This window comes from Xylona heveae (assembly GCF_001619985.1).
Source record: "Xylona heveae TC161 unplaced genomic scaffold L228scaffold_5, whole genome shotgun sequence".
Taxonomy (NCBI): Eukaryota; Fungi; Ascomycota; class Xylonomycetes; order Xylonales; family Xylonaceae; genus Xylona; species Xylona heveae.
The window spans coordinates 1,742,779-1,757,097 of NW_017264197.1; the positions used below are offsets into that span (position 1 = coordinate 1,742,779).

At 49.3% G+C, this 14,319-nt stretch overlaps 6 protein-coding genes across 6 annotated transcripts; 2 read left to right on the forward strand and 4 right to left on the reverse strand.

Moving 5' to 3' along the window:
- Positions 1–81: 81 nt before the first annotated feature.
- Positions 82–1,757, reverse strand: L228DRAFT_268415 (dolichyl-diphosphooligosaccharide--protein glycosyltransferas-like protein 48 kDa subunit; the record flags this gene model as incomplete). The annotated part of the gene is made up of 4 exons (XM_018335127.1): positions 82–522; positions 622–1,343; positions 1,428–1,538; positions 1,616–1,757. 4 exons carry the CDS (start codon positions 1,755–1,757, stop codon positions 82–84), a joined length of 1,416 nt encoding a protein of 471 aa, XP_018188607.1.
- A 414-nt stretch (positions 1,758–2,171) lies between these two features.
- Positions 2,172–2,457, forward strand: L228DRAFT_268416 (hypothetical protein; the record flags this gene model as incomplete). The annotated part of the gene is made up of 2 exons (XM_018335128.1): positions 2,172–2,361; positions 2,414–2,457. The coding sequence occupies 2 exons, from the start codon at positions 2,172–2,174 to the stop codon at positions 2,455–2,457; spliced, it is 234 nt and encodes a 77-aa protein (XP_018188608.1).
- A 445-nt stretch (positions 2,458–2,902) lies between these two features.
- On the reverse strand, positions 2,903–4,290 carry L228DRAFT_283113 (hypothetical protein; the record flags this gene model as incomplete). Its single annotated transcript, XM_018336077.1, has 2 exons — positions 3,973–4,290; positions 2,903–3,832 (listed from the first exon to the last, which is right to left on the reverse strand). The coding sequence occupies exons 1-2, from the start codon at positions 4,213–4,215 to the stop codon at positions 2,903–2,905; spliced, it is 1,173 nt and encodes a 390-aa protein (XP_018188609.1). The 5' UTR covers positions 4,216–4,290.
- An 810-nt stretch (positions 4,291–5,100) lies between these two features.
- On the reverse strand, positions 5,101–7,812 carry L228DRAFT_142353 (hypothetical protein). Its single transcript, XM_018329186.1, has 4 exons — positions 7,741–7,812; positions 7,363–7,515; positions 6,293–7,174; positions 5,101–6,234 (listed from the first exon to the last, which is right to left on the reverse strand). Exons 2-4 carry the CDS (start codon positions 7,379–7,381, stop codon positions 5,273–5,275), a joined length of 1,863 nt encoding a protein of 620 aa, XP_018188610.1. The 5' UTR covers positions 7,382–7,515; positions 7,741–7,812; the 3' UTR covers positions 5,101–5,272.
- A 1,980-nt stretch (positions 7,813–9,792) lies between these two features.
- Positions 9,793–12,327, forward strand: L228DRAFT_142378 (hypothetical protein). The gene is made up of 3 exons (XM_018329187.1): positions 9,793–10,523; positions 10,742–11,038; positions 11,116–12,327. The coding sequence occupies exons 1-3, from the start codon at positions 9,931–9,933 to the stop codon at positions 12,065–12,067; spliced, it is 1,842 nt and encodes a 613-aa protein (XP_018188611.1). The 5' UTR covers positions 9,793–9,930; the 3' UTR covers positions 12,068–12,327.
- A 1,061-nt stretch (positions 12,328–13,388) lies between these two features.
- L228DRAFT_142387 (hypothetical protein) lies at positions 13,389–13,808 on the reverse strand. Its single transcript, XM_018329188.1, has one exon. The coding sequence runs from the start codon at positions 13,705–13,707 to the stop codon at positions 13,474–13,476; it is 234 nt and encodes a 77-aa protein (XP_018188612.1). The 5' UTR covers positions 13,708–13,808; the 3' UTR covers positions 13,389–13,473.
- Positions 13,809–14,319: the final 511 nt, after the last annotated feature.

Below are 14,319 nucleotides of genomic sequence, written 5' to 3' on the forward strand. Positions count from 1 at the left end.
AAGTCACATGATATTTCTACACAAAAGGAGATGCAATGAATAAATGAAAAAGAAAGAAAAGAGAAAACATGCGTCACTCCATCACTGAGTCTTCTTCGCTTTATCTGCGGGCCCAGAAGAACGAACCGGCGCGCTCCAGAGCCAGAGCGCGACAAAAGCAAGCCATCCAGCAACCGTGACCCAGATGCCCGCGATCCAAGTCCAAGCGCCTGAAATGGCAAAGCTGCGAGGCCACTCGTCGTGAGCGTAGTGCCGGACGGTGACTTCGCGGGTCTCGTCAATGTATGTGAAGAAGGGGCGCTTGTAGTTGACTTCAAACTTGAAGATACCATGTTGGTCGGGGACCGTGAAGCTCGTGGTGTAGAGCGTGCTGTTGCTGGATGTACCAGATGAAGAAGGGGTAAGGGCAAGACGATGGAAGGGTGAGAGCATGGAGAATTCGAGCTGCACGGCGTCCTTCGCGGGGGGCGTGAACGGAGCCCAGTGGTCGTAGTTGTACTCGGAAAGTTCAATAGAGAAGGTCTATTCGGTGGTAAGAACAATTGTCAGTAGGTTGAACTAGGTAGAGATGAGGGAAGGGGAAAAAGGGGTTCGGGAATTAATTGGGAGGTAGAGACGTACCACGTCGCTCTTGATTCTGTAAATCTTAGGATTGAGCTCCACGAGACCCTGGTCTGCACCCTCGTTGAGATGATGCTCCACGTTGCCAACCTTGAGGACGCCAATCTCTTGGAAAGTCCAGGCTGACAGTGCCTTGGCAAAGTCACGGTTCCCAGTCGTGGTCTTCTCACCGCTGGCTCCAGGAGCCTTGACTTTCGCATCGAACCATTTGTTCTCGAGCATTTCCAAGGAGCCGAGAACGGTGAAGCGGGCAGAGTTGCGGGCCTGAAGAGCAGAAACGAGCGCAAGCTGTTGGCCGACGGCAAACGGATCCTCAACCGTCTCGGACTGGTCCTTAGGGTTATAGCTGTAGGCGGAGCTCGGAGCACGCAGAATGGGATGAAGCAATGGGCTTTCGTTGCCGAGAACTTGTCCCATACCACGAGGGAAAGCAAGGGTAGTGTCGGGGCTTTGGCCGGCAAAGAAGTTCTTCGCTCCTGGTCGTAGAGCTTTGGGTGCCGGAACAAGGACTACGTCATGCTTGTCGGAGGCAGAAATGGTATCATGGTTGAAGTGGTCGACAACAAGCGCATTCCGGTCTGAAGGGAGGTGGATATCAAATTCGAGTAGCAGAGAAACAATGGCAGTCGGCGTGGGCGCATCCGAAGCTAGCGCCAGGAGGATATTACCATCTCCATTGATGAAATCCATAAGAATCTTGGGCGTCAAGGAGGGGCCAAGGCCTAAACCACATCTCAATTAGCATTGTTTCTGACGAATAGTCTCTCACCGTGTTAAATGCCTGTGGTTAACTCGAGCATTCTCACCTTTCGATTTGGGAGGGAGGAGGAGAACGTGGTCGTACACCCGTTCGCCATGCTGGAAAAGCGTGAGCTTCTCGCTCTTGGGAGATTCAAAATCAAGGTTATATCCCCGAGCTAGATGTCAATTCATGTCAGTAAACTGTTTAAAAAGCTCAATACATAAAGTAGGTCTTATATTTGTTGTGTCTCACATTCAAGGTCTGACCAGAAAGTCGAATACTTGTCCTTGTCAGCCAACTCCTCAATCACCACAAGCAATCGATTGCCCGCAGTGCTGAGAGCTTGGACAATGCCCAGCAGGCATAATAAGAGAAAGGCCACCGGCAATTGCATGGTGGATCTGCCGTGCTTGGATTCGAAGCTTTAGGGAAACACAGCTGTCTCTTGGGAGAGCTCCAAGACACACAAGCAACATTGAGGACTCAAGCGGTCCCTCCAACGCGTCAGTCCTGCGTATACTTGAGTCCTAGCTGCGTTGCTACTGGCCCGACATGTGGCCGCATTGTACGATTATGTAATACAGAACTCCTTCGGAGAATACTTCTCCGATATCCCATATCGGGTAAGGCGGCTGGGGAACAAGTTGGCGGGAGCTCGGGAACGTCAATGCTTAACGACACCACCGCCCCTTCTCCGCGTGGAGTCACTCCATTCCGCGCTTCGTCGTTGGGGCTCCACTTCTGTCTCCAAAGCTCAATTGCATCTCCATTTGGAGCAACTATTCATTGCAAAAGTACCAGCTTCAACATGTCGACTGTTACCCCTCGATTTTGGTCTCAGCCCTTTCGCTACATGCGATGGGCGTCTCACGAGAAACCCGCTATATTCTACTCTATTGTTGTTGGCAGTCTCGGACCCGTTCTCATGGTGGTCGTTCCGCCAGTTCGCAGAGCACTTGGTGATGGGCCAAGAGAACGAATTCCTCTAACTTATCCAAGTGCGACTGTCAGATATATACTGCACAGACTAATGCTGATCAAACTGCATAGTTCCTCCGGGCCCTCGAAAAATACCGTCGGGATATGACGATTAAAATTGGAGCTCGCATATTGCTGTCCTCCGAGTTTGAGCGGTCATGGCACATCATGTCGGGTACTTATGTGCTTCAAGTATAATGAGATCTCTGGACCAAACTGTTCTATTACTTTGACACGAGGCGTTAAGAGGCAATGCATGGACCTGAGAATCTGACAGTTATTTACTCTTTCCTTTTTATTTTCTACGCCAAATTTTCATCTATTAGACGAAGCATTCTATTATTTTTTGAGCTCGATTATCATCTCTTTTGTTTCTGTATGGGTCTTTGCCAATCTGCCTTCCACTCCTTTTTGCCGCTAAGGCATTTCCCGATTGTCTGCCTTGAACCTATACGGCTGCATTTCCTGTTTATCACCCTCTCTAGACTCGGAATTGGGATCGTTTCCCATAGTAAATCTACCAATCGTACAAAATTCAGCTCCAGACCATTTATCCTCTAGCTATCCTCTGCTCTCAAGATTTCTTCTCTCGGTCAAGAACTTAAGGTCATCTGTTCTAATTTGGACACAGGTCAAATATTTTAGTGGTTGCACCTTCACATCCAACAGAGAGCGATTGACCAAGAGCGGCTGCACAAGCTGCTTGAGACGCAATTTTAGCTTAAATAGCTGAATCTCGATGCAGTCTCTTTCCTCAGTCAACTGAAACTGCTCGCAAAATCGTTTCGCGGCCGGCTGAGTCACAAGGTCATCACAACTTGCAATCTGGCGATAGAGCTTGGCTCCGCCATCTTCGGCTCGAAAGTTTAGACCATCATTTATGGCCCGACCATACGTTTCTCGAAATATCGCCACGGTCATCCAACCACATATTTTTGTGCTATCAAGCACCCGATAATTCGGAGATATATTGGATTGTCCAGGCGCAAAGCATTCCGGTGTATAGTGACAGAGAATTTCTGAATCAATTTCCCGCTTTTTCTCGTTGAGCTCATGGTACTTTTTCTCGCAAACTCCAAACACGTCTGGCTTCATTTGGCTTTTGGTTTCTGACGTGAGAGAGTTCCACTGTCCGATTACATGGATAAGCGATTCCTTCATGATGGTCGCAGACTGTAGACGATATGCAAGGTCCAACCACGCCATGGTATTTACGGCGATAGACTGAAAAAGCGGCTGGCCATGATCAAGCAGAGCATTCTCAATACATTCCGTAATGGCTGAAATAGACCCCAACCGTTCCGCAAGCTCCATGAGGCCCATTGAGTCTCTTATAGTCAGTATGAGGTTTGTTTCATCGAGAGCCGGTTTTATATGGTAGAATGTACGGAATAAGTTATCGTAGTGCGTAAACCGGTGCAAAGCTAGCCTTGGTGCTTCTGGACGTGAATCGGCTGTTGGGCTCGTGCCATTATTCATTGAGTCTGTTGACTTGAGACAAGGTCAGCATTGGCGGGTCCTTGTTGTTGCGCCTCATTATATTTTAGTATGGTAAAATACCATGACAAGCTAACTAAGCAGCATCATAAGGTGTAGTCGCAAGCTCAAAGAAAGATATATCTTAGATATACCTTTATGACCACCCAGCCGACTCCATCAAGTTCGTAATCTGCCAGCTCAAGTTGATATCGTACATATACACCAGACTCTCTTGCTGTTTCATCAGGCTTCGTGGCTTTCTCTTCGATGAGTAAACGGCGGAAGTGCGCAGAACAGCGTCGTAAAACACTTGAATGAAGTTGATAAGTGTGGACTTCAGCGAGCGTGATGATGACATCGCCATCAGTATAACGTGGAAATTGAGATCTGCTCATTGTTCATCCGTAGAAGCTCAAACCTTCTAAGAACGAATTGCCGTTGCAGTCCAGAGGCATGGCATGTCAAGGGAGAATGGAGAAGAACTCGAATGAGCTTGATCAAATACCTTGATACTGAAAACAAATGCAGTAGTAAACAGGAATGGATTTACTGAGTCAAGAAGCCATCGGTCACAGGGTCCAAGCTGAGAAGGAGCTCGATTGGCTATGATGCGCCTTCCAAAACAGGTGTGCCGCGAAGAAAAGGGCATGTACGCACTGCTCATCTGAAATGGGGAGCTCGTTTCAACGTTTCAAGTGCCGTTTCCTGCAGGGATGGTCACAGTGTCCACAAACATACTAGAAATAATCCAGGTAAATTGTTGACTATGAATACCATGATTTATGAGCTATTGACGACGAAAACCACGGATATAAGAGAGGGGATTCCCACCGACAAAGGTGGCTGGAGTCTGAAACACTAACAGAGCTAGTTTGACAGAGACTCTGTTGATGTCAACGTTCATAAGTCGTAAGGCCTGCCGATGTGCAAAGCCAACGACTTGAAAGTAACAGGTGCTGCAGGGAAGACAAAAGAAAAGGCTTGTAGTCAGAATTGCTTGCGGCAACTCTGGTAAACGCTCAAAGTGGGGTAATATGTCGTAGATCATAATGAGAACCGGCCAAAGAATGCCATAACAATGCATCAACTGGAAGTAGAAGGTCCCCATCGCATCCTATGCAACAGTAACAAACCCGAATGCGTCCCATAACCCGTTCCCAAGCCGACACGAATATTGTTGAACAAGAGGCGAAAGCTCGCCCTGCTTCCGTGGGCCAAGATGATGATCCGCGTTCGAAGCTTCAGAACGATTTTTTTTTTGTAAATAATAGCGACAATACATACCATCATCATCCACCATGTGAAAAGTGTAAGTTTTAATGCATGAGAAAAAAGGGGCCAAGCTGAGGCAAAGGAAAGAGATGGGAGAACATAAAAAAGAGAAGAAGGCGACAGGGAAAAGAAAAGGGACAACAAGTGAAAATAAATGAAAATAACAAAAGAAATATAGGACTAGGCCGCGCGACCAGCTGATCCAGTTGGACCTCTCAAGTCTTGCAGCTGGCCGCTATCAAAATCGGATGGGCTTCTGCTATGGGTACCCGGAAAACCGTCTTTGGTGGGGGGAGGTGCAGCAGCAGGGAGAGGCTCGTCCACATCATCTGCAGGAGATTCGTCTTCCTGAAGTTCCTGGTCGTTCACGGGGATCTGACCACCTGTTTGTGGGTCGTAGCGTTGAGCAGGATTGTCATGCTGGGAAGTCCCGGAGCCGTTGCCCTTGCCAGCAGCCTTGGTACCCTTCTTTCCTTTCCGGCTTTTCATCTTAGCTTTCTCCAGAAGTCTTCGTTTCTCGGCAAGTCGTCGTCGCTCCTTGCGGTCCTTGATCTCATACTGCCTAACCAGGGCTTCAGGCGGGGTGCCGAAGATGCTCTCGTACTCGCAAAACTCGCAGATCCAAATATCCTCAGGAGCTGGAGGGTGGTGGTAATTGTTGTATTCCTGTTGAAGGCGTCTTTGGCGTGCAGCAATGGCATATTCTTTACCAGGGCGCCGCGGGCGCGTCTTTTTACCTTGCGCTGCGGGTTGTCCAGAGGGATGAGCCTGCGCATCAGTTCCATATTGCCCTGAAGAACCCGCAACCGACTGTCCCGTCAAATTTGGCCCGGATGGAGGTCCTTGCGCAGATATACCTCTTTGTGCTTGCCCATACATCGTAGCAGGATGACTAGCCATCATGGACCCGTTGATTTGTCGATTACTGGGGACCCCAGGGCCATGCTGACCGGGCCAGACCAAACTCTTGGCAGCATCCGACTCGCAAGTAAAAGTGAATTGAGTCTTGCTCGGAATTGACCTTTTCGATCCTTGCTGGAGCAGGCTTACGTTTTCCTGTCCTTTCGTTGGTGTGATTGGGTGTTCTTCTGCGCTGGCAATAGCCGCGGAGATGACACGGGATTGTTCGAAATGTGCAGCGTCTGCTCTTCGCATTAGACAAAATTTCTACCTAGCTTCTTGTGAATGAGTTCGCATTACCTTTGGACCCGGAGAGAGGACTGCTATGGATCCAGTCGCGGCGACTCCTTCCGGTTGGCCCGGACGCCCATGCATTTGACCCATTTGTTGAAACGCTCAAAGGGCTCCTTCCGTTAAGGTTCCGCGATCCTGAGCGACCGAAGCGACCACGCCCTGCGCCAGAGATGCCAGTTCCGGAAACAACAGGAGGCGGGTTGGAGTATCCTGGTCCGTATGTATGAGCAACGGTTCCTCCCGGCCCCTCCGGCGACTTGGACCTCTCGTTGTGTGAGGATAATCCCATATTCGCTAACTCGGCTGAAAGATGCGATTGATGACCACTCATTGTGCCCGAAGTGGGAATCTTCCGTTTCTTTTTATTATTGGTGTTTTCAAAGGACTCGTAGCCGTCAGCGGACGAGGAGGTAGAATGAGCAGGGGGTCCTTTTGACGGTGATGGTGACGGTTCCAATGAGCTCCTCCGCTGGTGCAGTGTACCATCCAACGGATAAGTGCCGTTCGGACTGAGCAATCCCTCCTCTCGATACCGGCTCATCATACCAGCCGTAATTTCCTCCTCCTCGCTATCAATTTCCCCGTCTCCATGGTCGTGATGGCCATGTCCTTGATCACAAGAGTATGAATGTCTGTGCGGATGTGCTCTGGAGAACCCATCGGAGTATCTGCGCTCCGGAACCCTTTCATGAGTGAAGCCATAAGGGAATTGAAAAAGCGGAGTTGATTTCGGAGGAGTTGGGGGGTAAAGGATGGAGTCTGCGACTTCGGGTGATAGTCTCGATCGAAGTTTCCTCTTTGGCAGAGGCCGAATAGGGCGATCGGGATAGAGAGGAGAGGTCGTGTCTGGAGAGTGGATTGCCGACGAGGGCGGTGAATAGTTCGTCCCTAGAAAATAATTGAATGCACATGTCAGACTTGGCCGCAAGTAGAACATGTTGAGAGGATAGGATAATGGAGAGAATGTTTCGTCACCACGGTCCCCAGAAAGGACCATGTAACGTGTTTGGTAATGTCTGATAACGATGGAGGAGGGAAGTGATCGAGTGGCCCAGGCAGGCGGGGGTTGGTCATACCGAGGACGGCGGCCGACATCTTTTACAGCCAGTTGAGAAGCCACCGCGAGATGCCGGTGCTTTCTAGAAAGTCGATGCTCTATGTCAATTCTATCCCTTCAATCGACGTGATCCTTGGACAAAAGATTGTTGGAGTAATAGTTGCCTGGGCGACTGGCGATTCATGGAAGAGGTTAGCCACTGTGCCCACCGAGATTCTTTACACGTCAAACATCTTCCCAATATTCACCACGAAGACTGTTCGGTCCGCCCACAACATACGTAGGCGATTCCGCAGCCCACGAGGGGTCCTCGCCCATCCCCAGGAAAATTGTTCAAGGCTCAGATATGGACGAAAAGAAGCCCACGTCTCGTAGGAAAATTGAAATTCTCGCTCACCAAGGCACAGAAACGGTTGTCAAGAGAGCCTAATACTTATGAAGAGGCACCCTCAAGCAATGATCGTCGAGGAATGACGGGAGGGAGACGGCAAAACGGAGAACAGCTGTCGTGGACGACTTACAGGTATCTGTAATCCATTTCGGGTACTTGTACGGCTAACCGTTTCAGGAAGTAGAACCTGGGGGATCGGTGGGTGACCGAGGGGGCTACGAAGGAAGGGGAATCGCGACTTAGGGGAACTCCAGGGCAGTCACTTTTCCGCCTGAAAATGTACACGGGCGTCATTGCACAGGTTACTTTGTGCTTTCTTTGGAATCCTGACATGTGTCAGACAAATAATCAAGTGAGTGGACCTGGATGGTCATGCTCTATCAGCATTCCCACTGATGCTTGCTCTCAGTCTGTAACTAAAGAGATTGCTTCTGTTGAAATCATTAGTCAGCATCTCACGGTACCTTTGGCAGAGTTAGCTCTAACTTAATTGCTTTCAATTGTTTTGTCAAGGACTTCAATACTACTAAGAGCCTGCCTTATATGTAAAGACGTCTCCCAGAGACCTTAATGTCCTCATGACTTATTAGCAGAATGAGTTCCAATTTGTTACGGTCTGGAAGATGCATAAAAATTTGATCTACGTCTCAGGATAACAATAGCTAAATGCAGGGATGATAAGCTGTCATAAAATCTACCTCCGTAGAGGGCTGGTCAAGTGCATCTGTTTTAGGCTGGCCCAATGATTACGGTATTATTTGTGTCATCAGCTTTTCAAGTGAGAAATGACGTGCAGCGAAACTACTGTGGCTATGGCCTTTCCAGCCGCATCGTGTGCCATGCTCCAGGCACCTACCATTTGACCGCCTTGGACACTCTAGTGTCTTAGTCAACAATACGATGGTCCTCTTAATAGAACAGTGAGCCAATCTATTGAGCCTCCCGAAGACAAAATCAGCGCGTGCAACATGACTGATTTGAGGCTTTTTGATTGCTCTCCTCGTCCCTCAAACGTTGCTTTGCCATCGCCTACCAGTTGCAAAGCCGTCTGCGAGGATATTGTAATCAACTATTTTGTTGGAGTGGCAAAGGGACCAATGTCATAAGCTTCCTCAATTACGTTTGCTGATAAATCGATATCTGCAGTCTTCTTTGGACATGTTTGGAGGCTCTTCTGAATTGGGGTTTATCCCGCTTATCACAGGGCCCGGTCTATTGCCGTCCGGTGACAATATACTGGAATCTTATTATTTCCGGGCATCCTCCATCCTGGGCACTCGCGCCGGTTCGATGATAGACGATTTCACCGTCTTGATTCTGGGAATACATCTATGGTCAAGTTGCTTAAGAAACGGGCATGTATTATGTGTCCAACAAAAACTTGATGCTGCTGGACCAGAGTCCGAATCGGAGTGAGCTGGTCTCAAGTAATGAAAAGGTTTGACGAACATGGATCCTCGAGTGCACCGTATCGGCTCATACCCCAACTTCGGCGATTACCTTTGTTGCTGGGTGGATGTGCCTGGCGGCCTCAGGCAATCAATTAACGATCTGCTCACAGATTCGCTTAACGAGCATATGATACAGACGGTAGCAACCCTCACCCGAGGGATCCAGCCTTTGAAATACAGGATGCCAAAGACACCTACTTTCCCCTAGGTCGGTCAAAGGAGAGATTATCGACGGGACGAGGCACACTGGCTGACCGGACGACCCCGTCTAACTGTATTAGGGCATCGGTTGGTCGAGTCATGCATCGTCGCCCTCGTCACCTTCGAATCCCCAGGCCGGATTGAGGGACAATGTACGGCGGACGAGATGAGCCTTCCCGGCTTGCCCGAAATGCTTCCCACACACCTACACCGCACGCCCACAAAGTCGAACTTCTGGTGCAACTCTCCTCACTTGACAGTAACCTGATCTGCTTCAGGTTGGGGAAAGCATGTTGAGTTCCTGGATTAGTTTTACCAATCGGTTTTCGTTTTCCTTCGTCGCAGCTCATCCACTGAGCTCTTGACTCCCTCGAAAACTCGCTGTTGTCGTTAGGTTCTTCCCCACCCCACAAACCGCTCAGAGCCCACCCTGTTCCAATACAATTCTTGCATTTTGGACGTGGTATTGAGTTGCCTTGGGTGCATCGGCTCCGTCTGAGTCGTTGTTTAGTTGGTGCAGGCCTGGGTTGACACGAATCCCGCCATGTCCCCTCGGCGGTCCTCTCGTGCACGCACAACCCAACCTGCCACCGGTCGTCATCAGACGAATTCGTCAGCGTCCTCAACTTCATCCACACGAGTAGAACGGAATACACGCTCCTATAACAAGAATAACTCGCCTCAAAAGTCTACCCCACCTCATTCCCGCTCTTCAGAAGAGATTGACAGCCTGGCTGGTCTCGGCGAAGCGCCTCAGACTCGACGGCGAAGGCGCGATCACGGAGACGCCCAAGAAGACGACAACATGGTGAGGCGAAACGAACGCAGTATTGAAGAGGAAGAGGAGGAGGAAGAAGAAGAAGTCACTCGTTGTATTTGCGGGCAGCTCGAGTATCCTGGCCCTCCCGTCTCGATTCGCGAGCTGAACCTGAAAGCCGAAGGCGACCATGGCGTCTCGGCATTACCGCCAGAGGGCCTCCCGGAAGATGCTGGGGGCCTCTTCATTCAATGCGATATTTGCAAGGTCTGGCAACATGGTGGTTGTGTTGGGATCATGGATGAAGCTATGAGCCCGGAAGAATACTTTTGTGAGCAGTGTCGGCGCGACCTACACAAGATCGTGACCGGCTCCAATGGGTAAGATTTTGCAGCCTTCTTCATTTTCGCCATCGAGGGCCTGAATTACTTTCTGCTCTGTTGGATCGCACCAATCGGTCGCTCTCCGATGGCCAGAGAGCATCGGTCGGAGCGCTTTGCGTTGCGGAACCGCTACAAAGCCGCGACCTTACAACGCTTTCATGTCTGACGGTCTGAGCACAAGCAATCAAAATAAGCTAACATACCCAATTTACTAGTCAAAAATCATCCCGGTACCTCCCAGTGGTGAGCGTATTTTCACCGAGACTTTCGCGAGCTGGTTCCACGTCCAAAGAGGCGGAACAAAAGAGTACGCGGGACAGCAAGGCCTCCCGCCAGAGTGCTGCAGCGCTGAGCACGAAACGCCGATCGACAATGAACAGCCGCGACGCTGCCTACGACGAAGAAGAACAGCTTCGGAGAGCCATTGAAGAGAGCAAAGGGGAGGGTAAAGCGACAAGCACAGATAATGGCAGTAGGAGAGGCAAACGGGGGCGTAGCGACAGCAGTGAAGAGTGAGTTTCCGATTCTGATGGCCTAATGAACCTCTGTCTATCTCCGAATGAGCGTCAGCTAATATGAAAAATTCTAGGCCTAAACAGGACACCAAGCGCCAGCGTACCAATTCGGCATCTCCATCGCCCCCATCCCGTCCCAACAACTCCACGCCACACAATGGCGAATCCGATGACGAAACTCCAAGTAGATCCAATGGAGGGCCAAAGAAGGGCCGTGGTGCGGCTTCGCGCAACCAGCGCGACAGGGAATCGAAAGACAAGGAACGAGAGAGGGAGCGTGCCGACGCCGCTGGCCGACGTAAAGGACGCGCGGAGCGTAGACGAAATGATGGTGCGCTCAATGCCTCTTTGAAGCTAAAGAGAACAAGTGCTCATTTGCCTTCAGATCTAGATGCCCAAGACGAAGCTCCGCCCTCTCGAGCCGGGTCGAATAAGAACGGACAAGAAAACGTCTCATCGCTCGACGTGCTTGCTTCGGCCGTCCCTCCAGCAGGTACTCCGCCACCAGCTGCACTTGCCTCCATCACGACATCGCACCGGAAGACAGGCCGACCACCAGCGCGGCGAGGTCGTGTGGGTCGTAATCAATACACTAAAGATCGTGAAGGTGATCTTGACGGTTCGCCGGATCGCTCACATTCTCGTGATGCTGGGGGCGCTGATGATGTTGGTTCCGGGATCAATGGCTCAGTACCAGTGGAGTCTGGCAAACCAAGCAAACCACGCTATATCAACCCACATCGAACTACAATGAATGAGATGAAGCGTCGTGTTGCTGGAATCCTAGAATTCATCTCTAGAACGCAAGTCGAAATGGCAGGCGAGACAACTCCTCCTGGAGGGACGAGTTCTACGCCTTCCGTTGTTGCCCAGACGACAACCGTTTTCCAGAGCAACGGGCCTTTGCTCACATTGAACGGTGCCGAGAAAGAATTCGGTGACCTCAATAGCTTGGAGATGATGGATGTCTTGACCCGAAAATTAGTTCTATGGCAGAAGGAGTACGGAAAATATGGAGAGAAATGAACGATGCGAGCACTGTCATGGCGACCGACCACCACTCCACCACAACCATTTGGTACATGGCATGTACCTTTTCAGCATCCCTCTTTCCAGATTGTATGAACCACTATCTTCTCATCCTCATCATTCAGTTCCGCACCGGTTCTATCCCACGCGCCATCTTAGTACTCACACAATGGTATTGGATATGGTCTGTCCCATCTCTAGTCCCAGCCGATTGGACTAAGCCAAACAAAAGCTCTTTGCTTTTCTCTTTTTGCTCCTTTCATACAGCAATAACATCGCTTTCTCTTCGCAAGACTCCAGCAAAAGCAAACGTGGGGGAAAACGCAACCTGTACAAAGATACCTATATCGACTTTGACCGAATATGCCTTTTTTTTTTGTTTCTTATCTGGAAGGTTCTCTCATCTGGCTATCTGCGGTTTTTTGAGTTTGCTCAAGGGTGGTGCTATATCTCAACATTCGGTATAATTTATTTTCGAGCTTTGATTCATCACTTATCGCCGTCAACATCGGCTATATCATCTTTTCTTTTCCTTTTCCTTTTTTCCACCCTCTATATTGGGTTTGGGCTCAAGCAAAATCCACTGAGAACCCGGAGTTTGAACAAGGGGCTTCCTCCCCCCCCCCGGATGCCTTTTAACTATATCATGTTGTCATGAGCAAACAAATATATTTTATACATAATAATGCAATGATTTACAAGAACAAACCTTGTCTGATCCTTTGGGATCTTCTGTGCTCTAGAACCCTCTGGGAGAAAATCCCGATAGCACACCACCATCCAATAATCAAATGTATAGCTTTCATTTTCAGTGTCTTTCTTTTGCTCTGTTAGTGAAGCCCCCCTCCCCCGCAAAGGTTTAATGATAACGACTTCGCTATCTCGGAGTAATGAGTGCATGACAGAAGGCAGGCTGCAACCCCAACATCAGCTCGATACAAATATACCTGGTTGCCTGCCGAACACCTGTAGGCGAAATGCTTCATATATAAGACCGAGAAGGTGAACAACCGCGCGACGCAAAATGTGACGGGGGGCGTACCTTATATTTACCCCATTGGTTTGATACTGTTGCAAGCGGGAAAAAAAAAAACCAAAAAAAAAGAACGAAAGCAGGAAAGCAGGAAAGCAGGAAAAATGACAGTAGGAAAGATAGCGCATGCGCTTCCTACGATAGTTATACGTTCAGCTGACCTACTAAAAATATTAAATATTGGTCATCGAGATAATGGTATCACAACAGATAATCAACACTGGAGGCATTTGATGACAATAACTACTACCCACGCAGGGGTGCACAAGGTGGTACCTTTGGTTGGAAAACGAGACACTTAATAAAAGTTCATGATACAAGAGTCATAGAAAATCAATAAAGAGGCGATTATGACATCTTCGTCTTGTCTCTAAAAGTCTACAGTATACCATAACATACAGCCAGAAACAAAAATGCAAATCCCATGACTTCGTAGTCGGAAGAAAAAGAAAAGGAGGCTTAATCGGCCTAATCGATCGCGCCTTGACGCCGCCAAAAGAGCAGTACAACACAACATGTACGATAAAAGAGAAAAGAGAAAAGAGAAAAATAGAGTATAGAGACGCAAACAGAGCGTGTGGTGTATACTCGCGATAATAAGCATTCAAGATATGCGGATAGCATAAAAAGTAAAGGCGAAACAACGGGAAAAATTGGTCTCGGGGTGGCGGTGCTAGTAATACAGATACCCCAGGCCACAAAAGAAGCAGATATTATGGAGCTAGAAACTCCAGGTAATGGGGAATAAACACAGCCGAAAACCCGGTGGAAATCATAAAGGCACCAGCAGAAACGTTATCCGAAGCTTACAAAAAGCCTTTGGTGTTGCTGGGCATCCGTCGGATATCGGCTCCCAAGGATGTCCTTCTCGACTCCCGTCCTTCAGGAGCGAGGCCGAGCAAAACATTGTTGCGTGGAAGCGTGCCCTTCTCAACCCGGAGCGACTTCCATCCTTCGAGTTCACGCTCGAGGCGGAGAGCCTTTTCGCGCTCTTCTCGGAGATCCCGTTCGGCTCGTCGAGCTTGCAGCTGGTTCTCGGACTCGCTGGATTGCAGGTCTTCAATTGTCTGGAGAAGACGTTCAACCTTCTCTCGGGATTTGTTGATCTCATCCGTCAAGAGAGAATTGGTCTTTTCCCGGCGCTCAATCTGGATTTGCAGATCGCGCACTGTGCGATCCACATTGCGTACCGAGCGCTGAGATTTGTTGCGTTCCT

Coding starts and splice junctions, on each gene's coding strand:
- L228DRAFT_142353 (XM_018329186.1), bottom strand. Junction 6,235..6,292: donor TCCTCTCTCCGGGTCCAAAG/GTAATGCGAACT, acceptor TGCGAAGAGCAG/ACGCTGCACATTTCGAACAA.
- L228DRAFT_142378 (XM_018329187.1), top strand. CDS start 9,931: ATGTCCCCTCGGCGGTCCTCTCGTGCACGCACAACCCAACCTGCCACC. Junction 10,524..10,741: donor ATCGTGACCGGCTCCAATGG/GTAAGATTTTGC, acceptor CCAATTTACTAG/TCAAAAATCATCCCGGTACC. Junction 11,039..11,115: donor CGTAGCGACAGCAGTGAAGA/GTGAGTTTCCGA, acceptor GAAAAATTCTAG/GCCTAAACAGGACACCAAGC.
- L228DRAFT_142387 (XM_018329188.1), bottom strand. CDS start 13,707: ATGCTTATTATCGCGAGTATACACCACACGCTCTGTTTGCGTCTCTAT.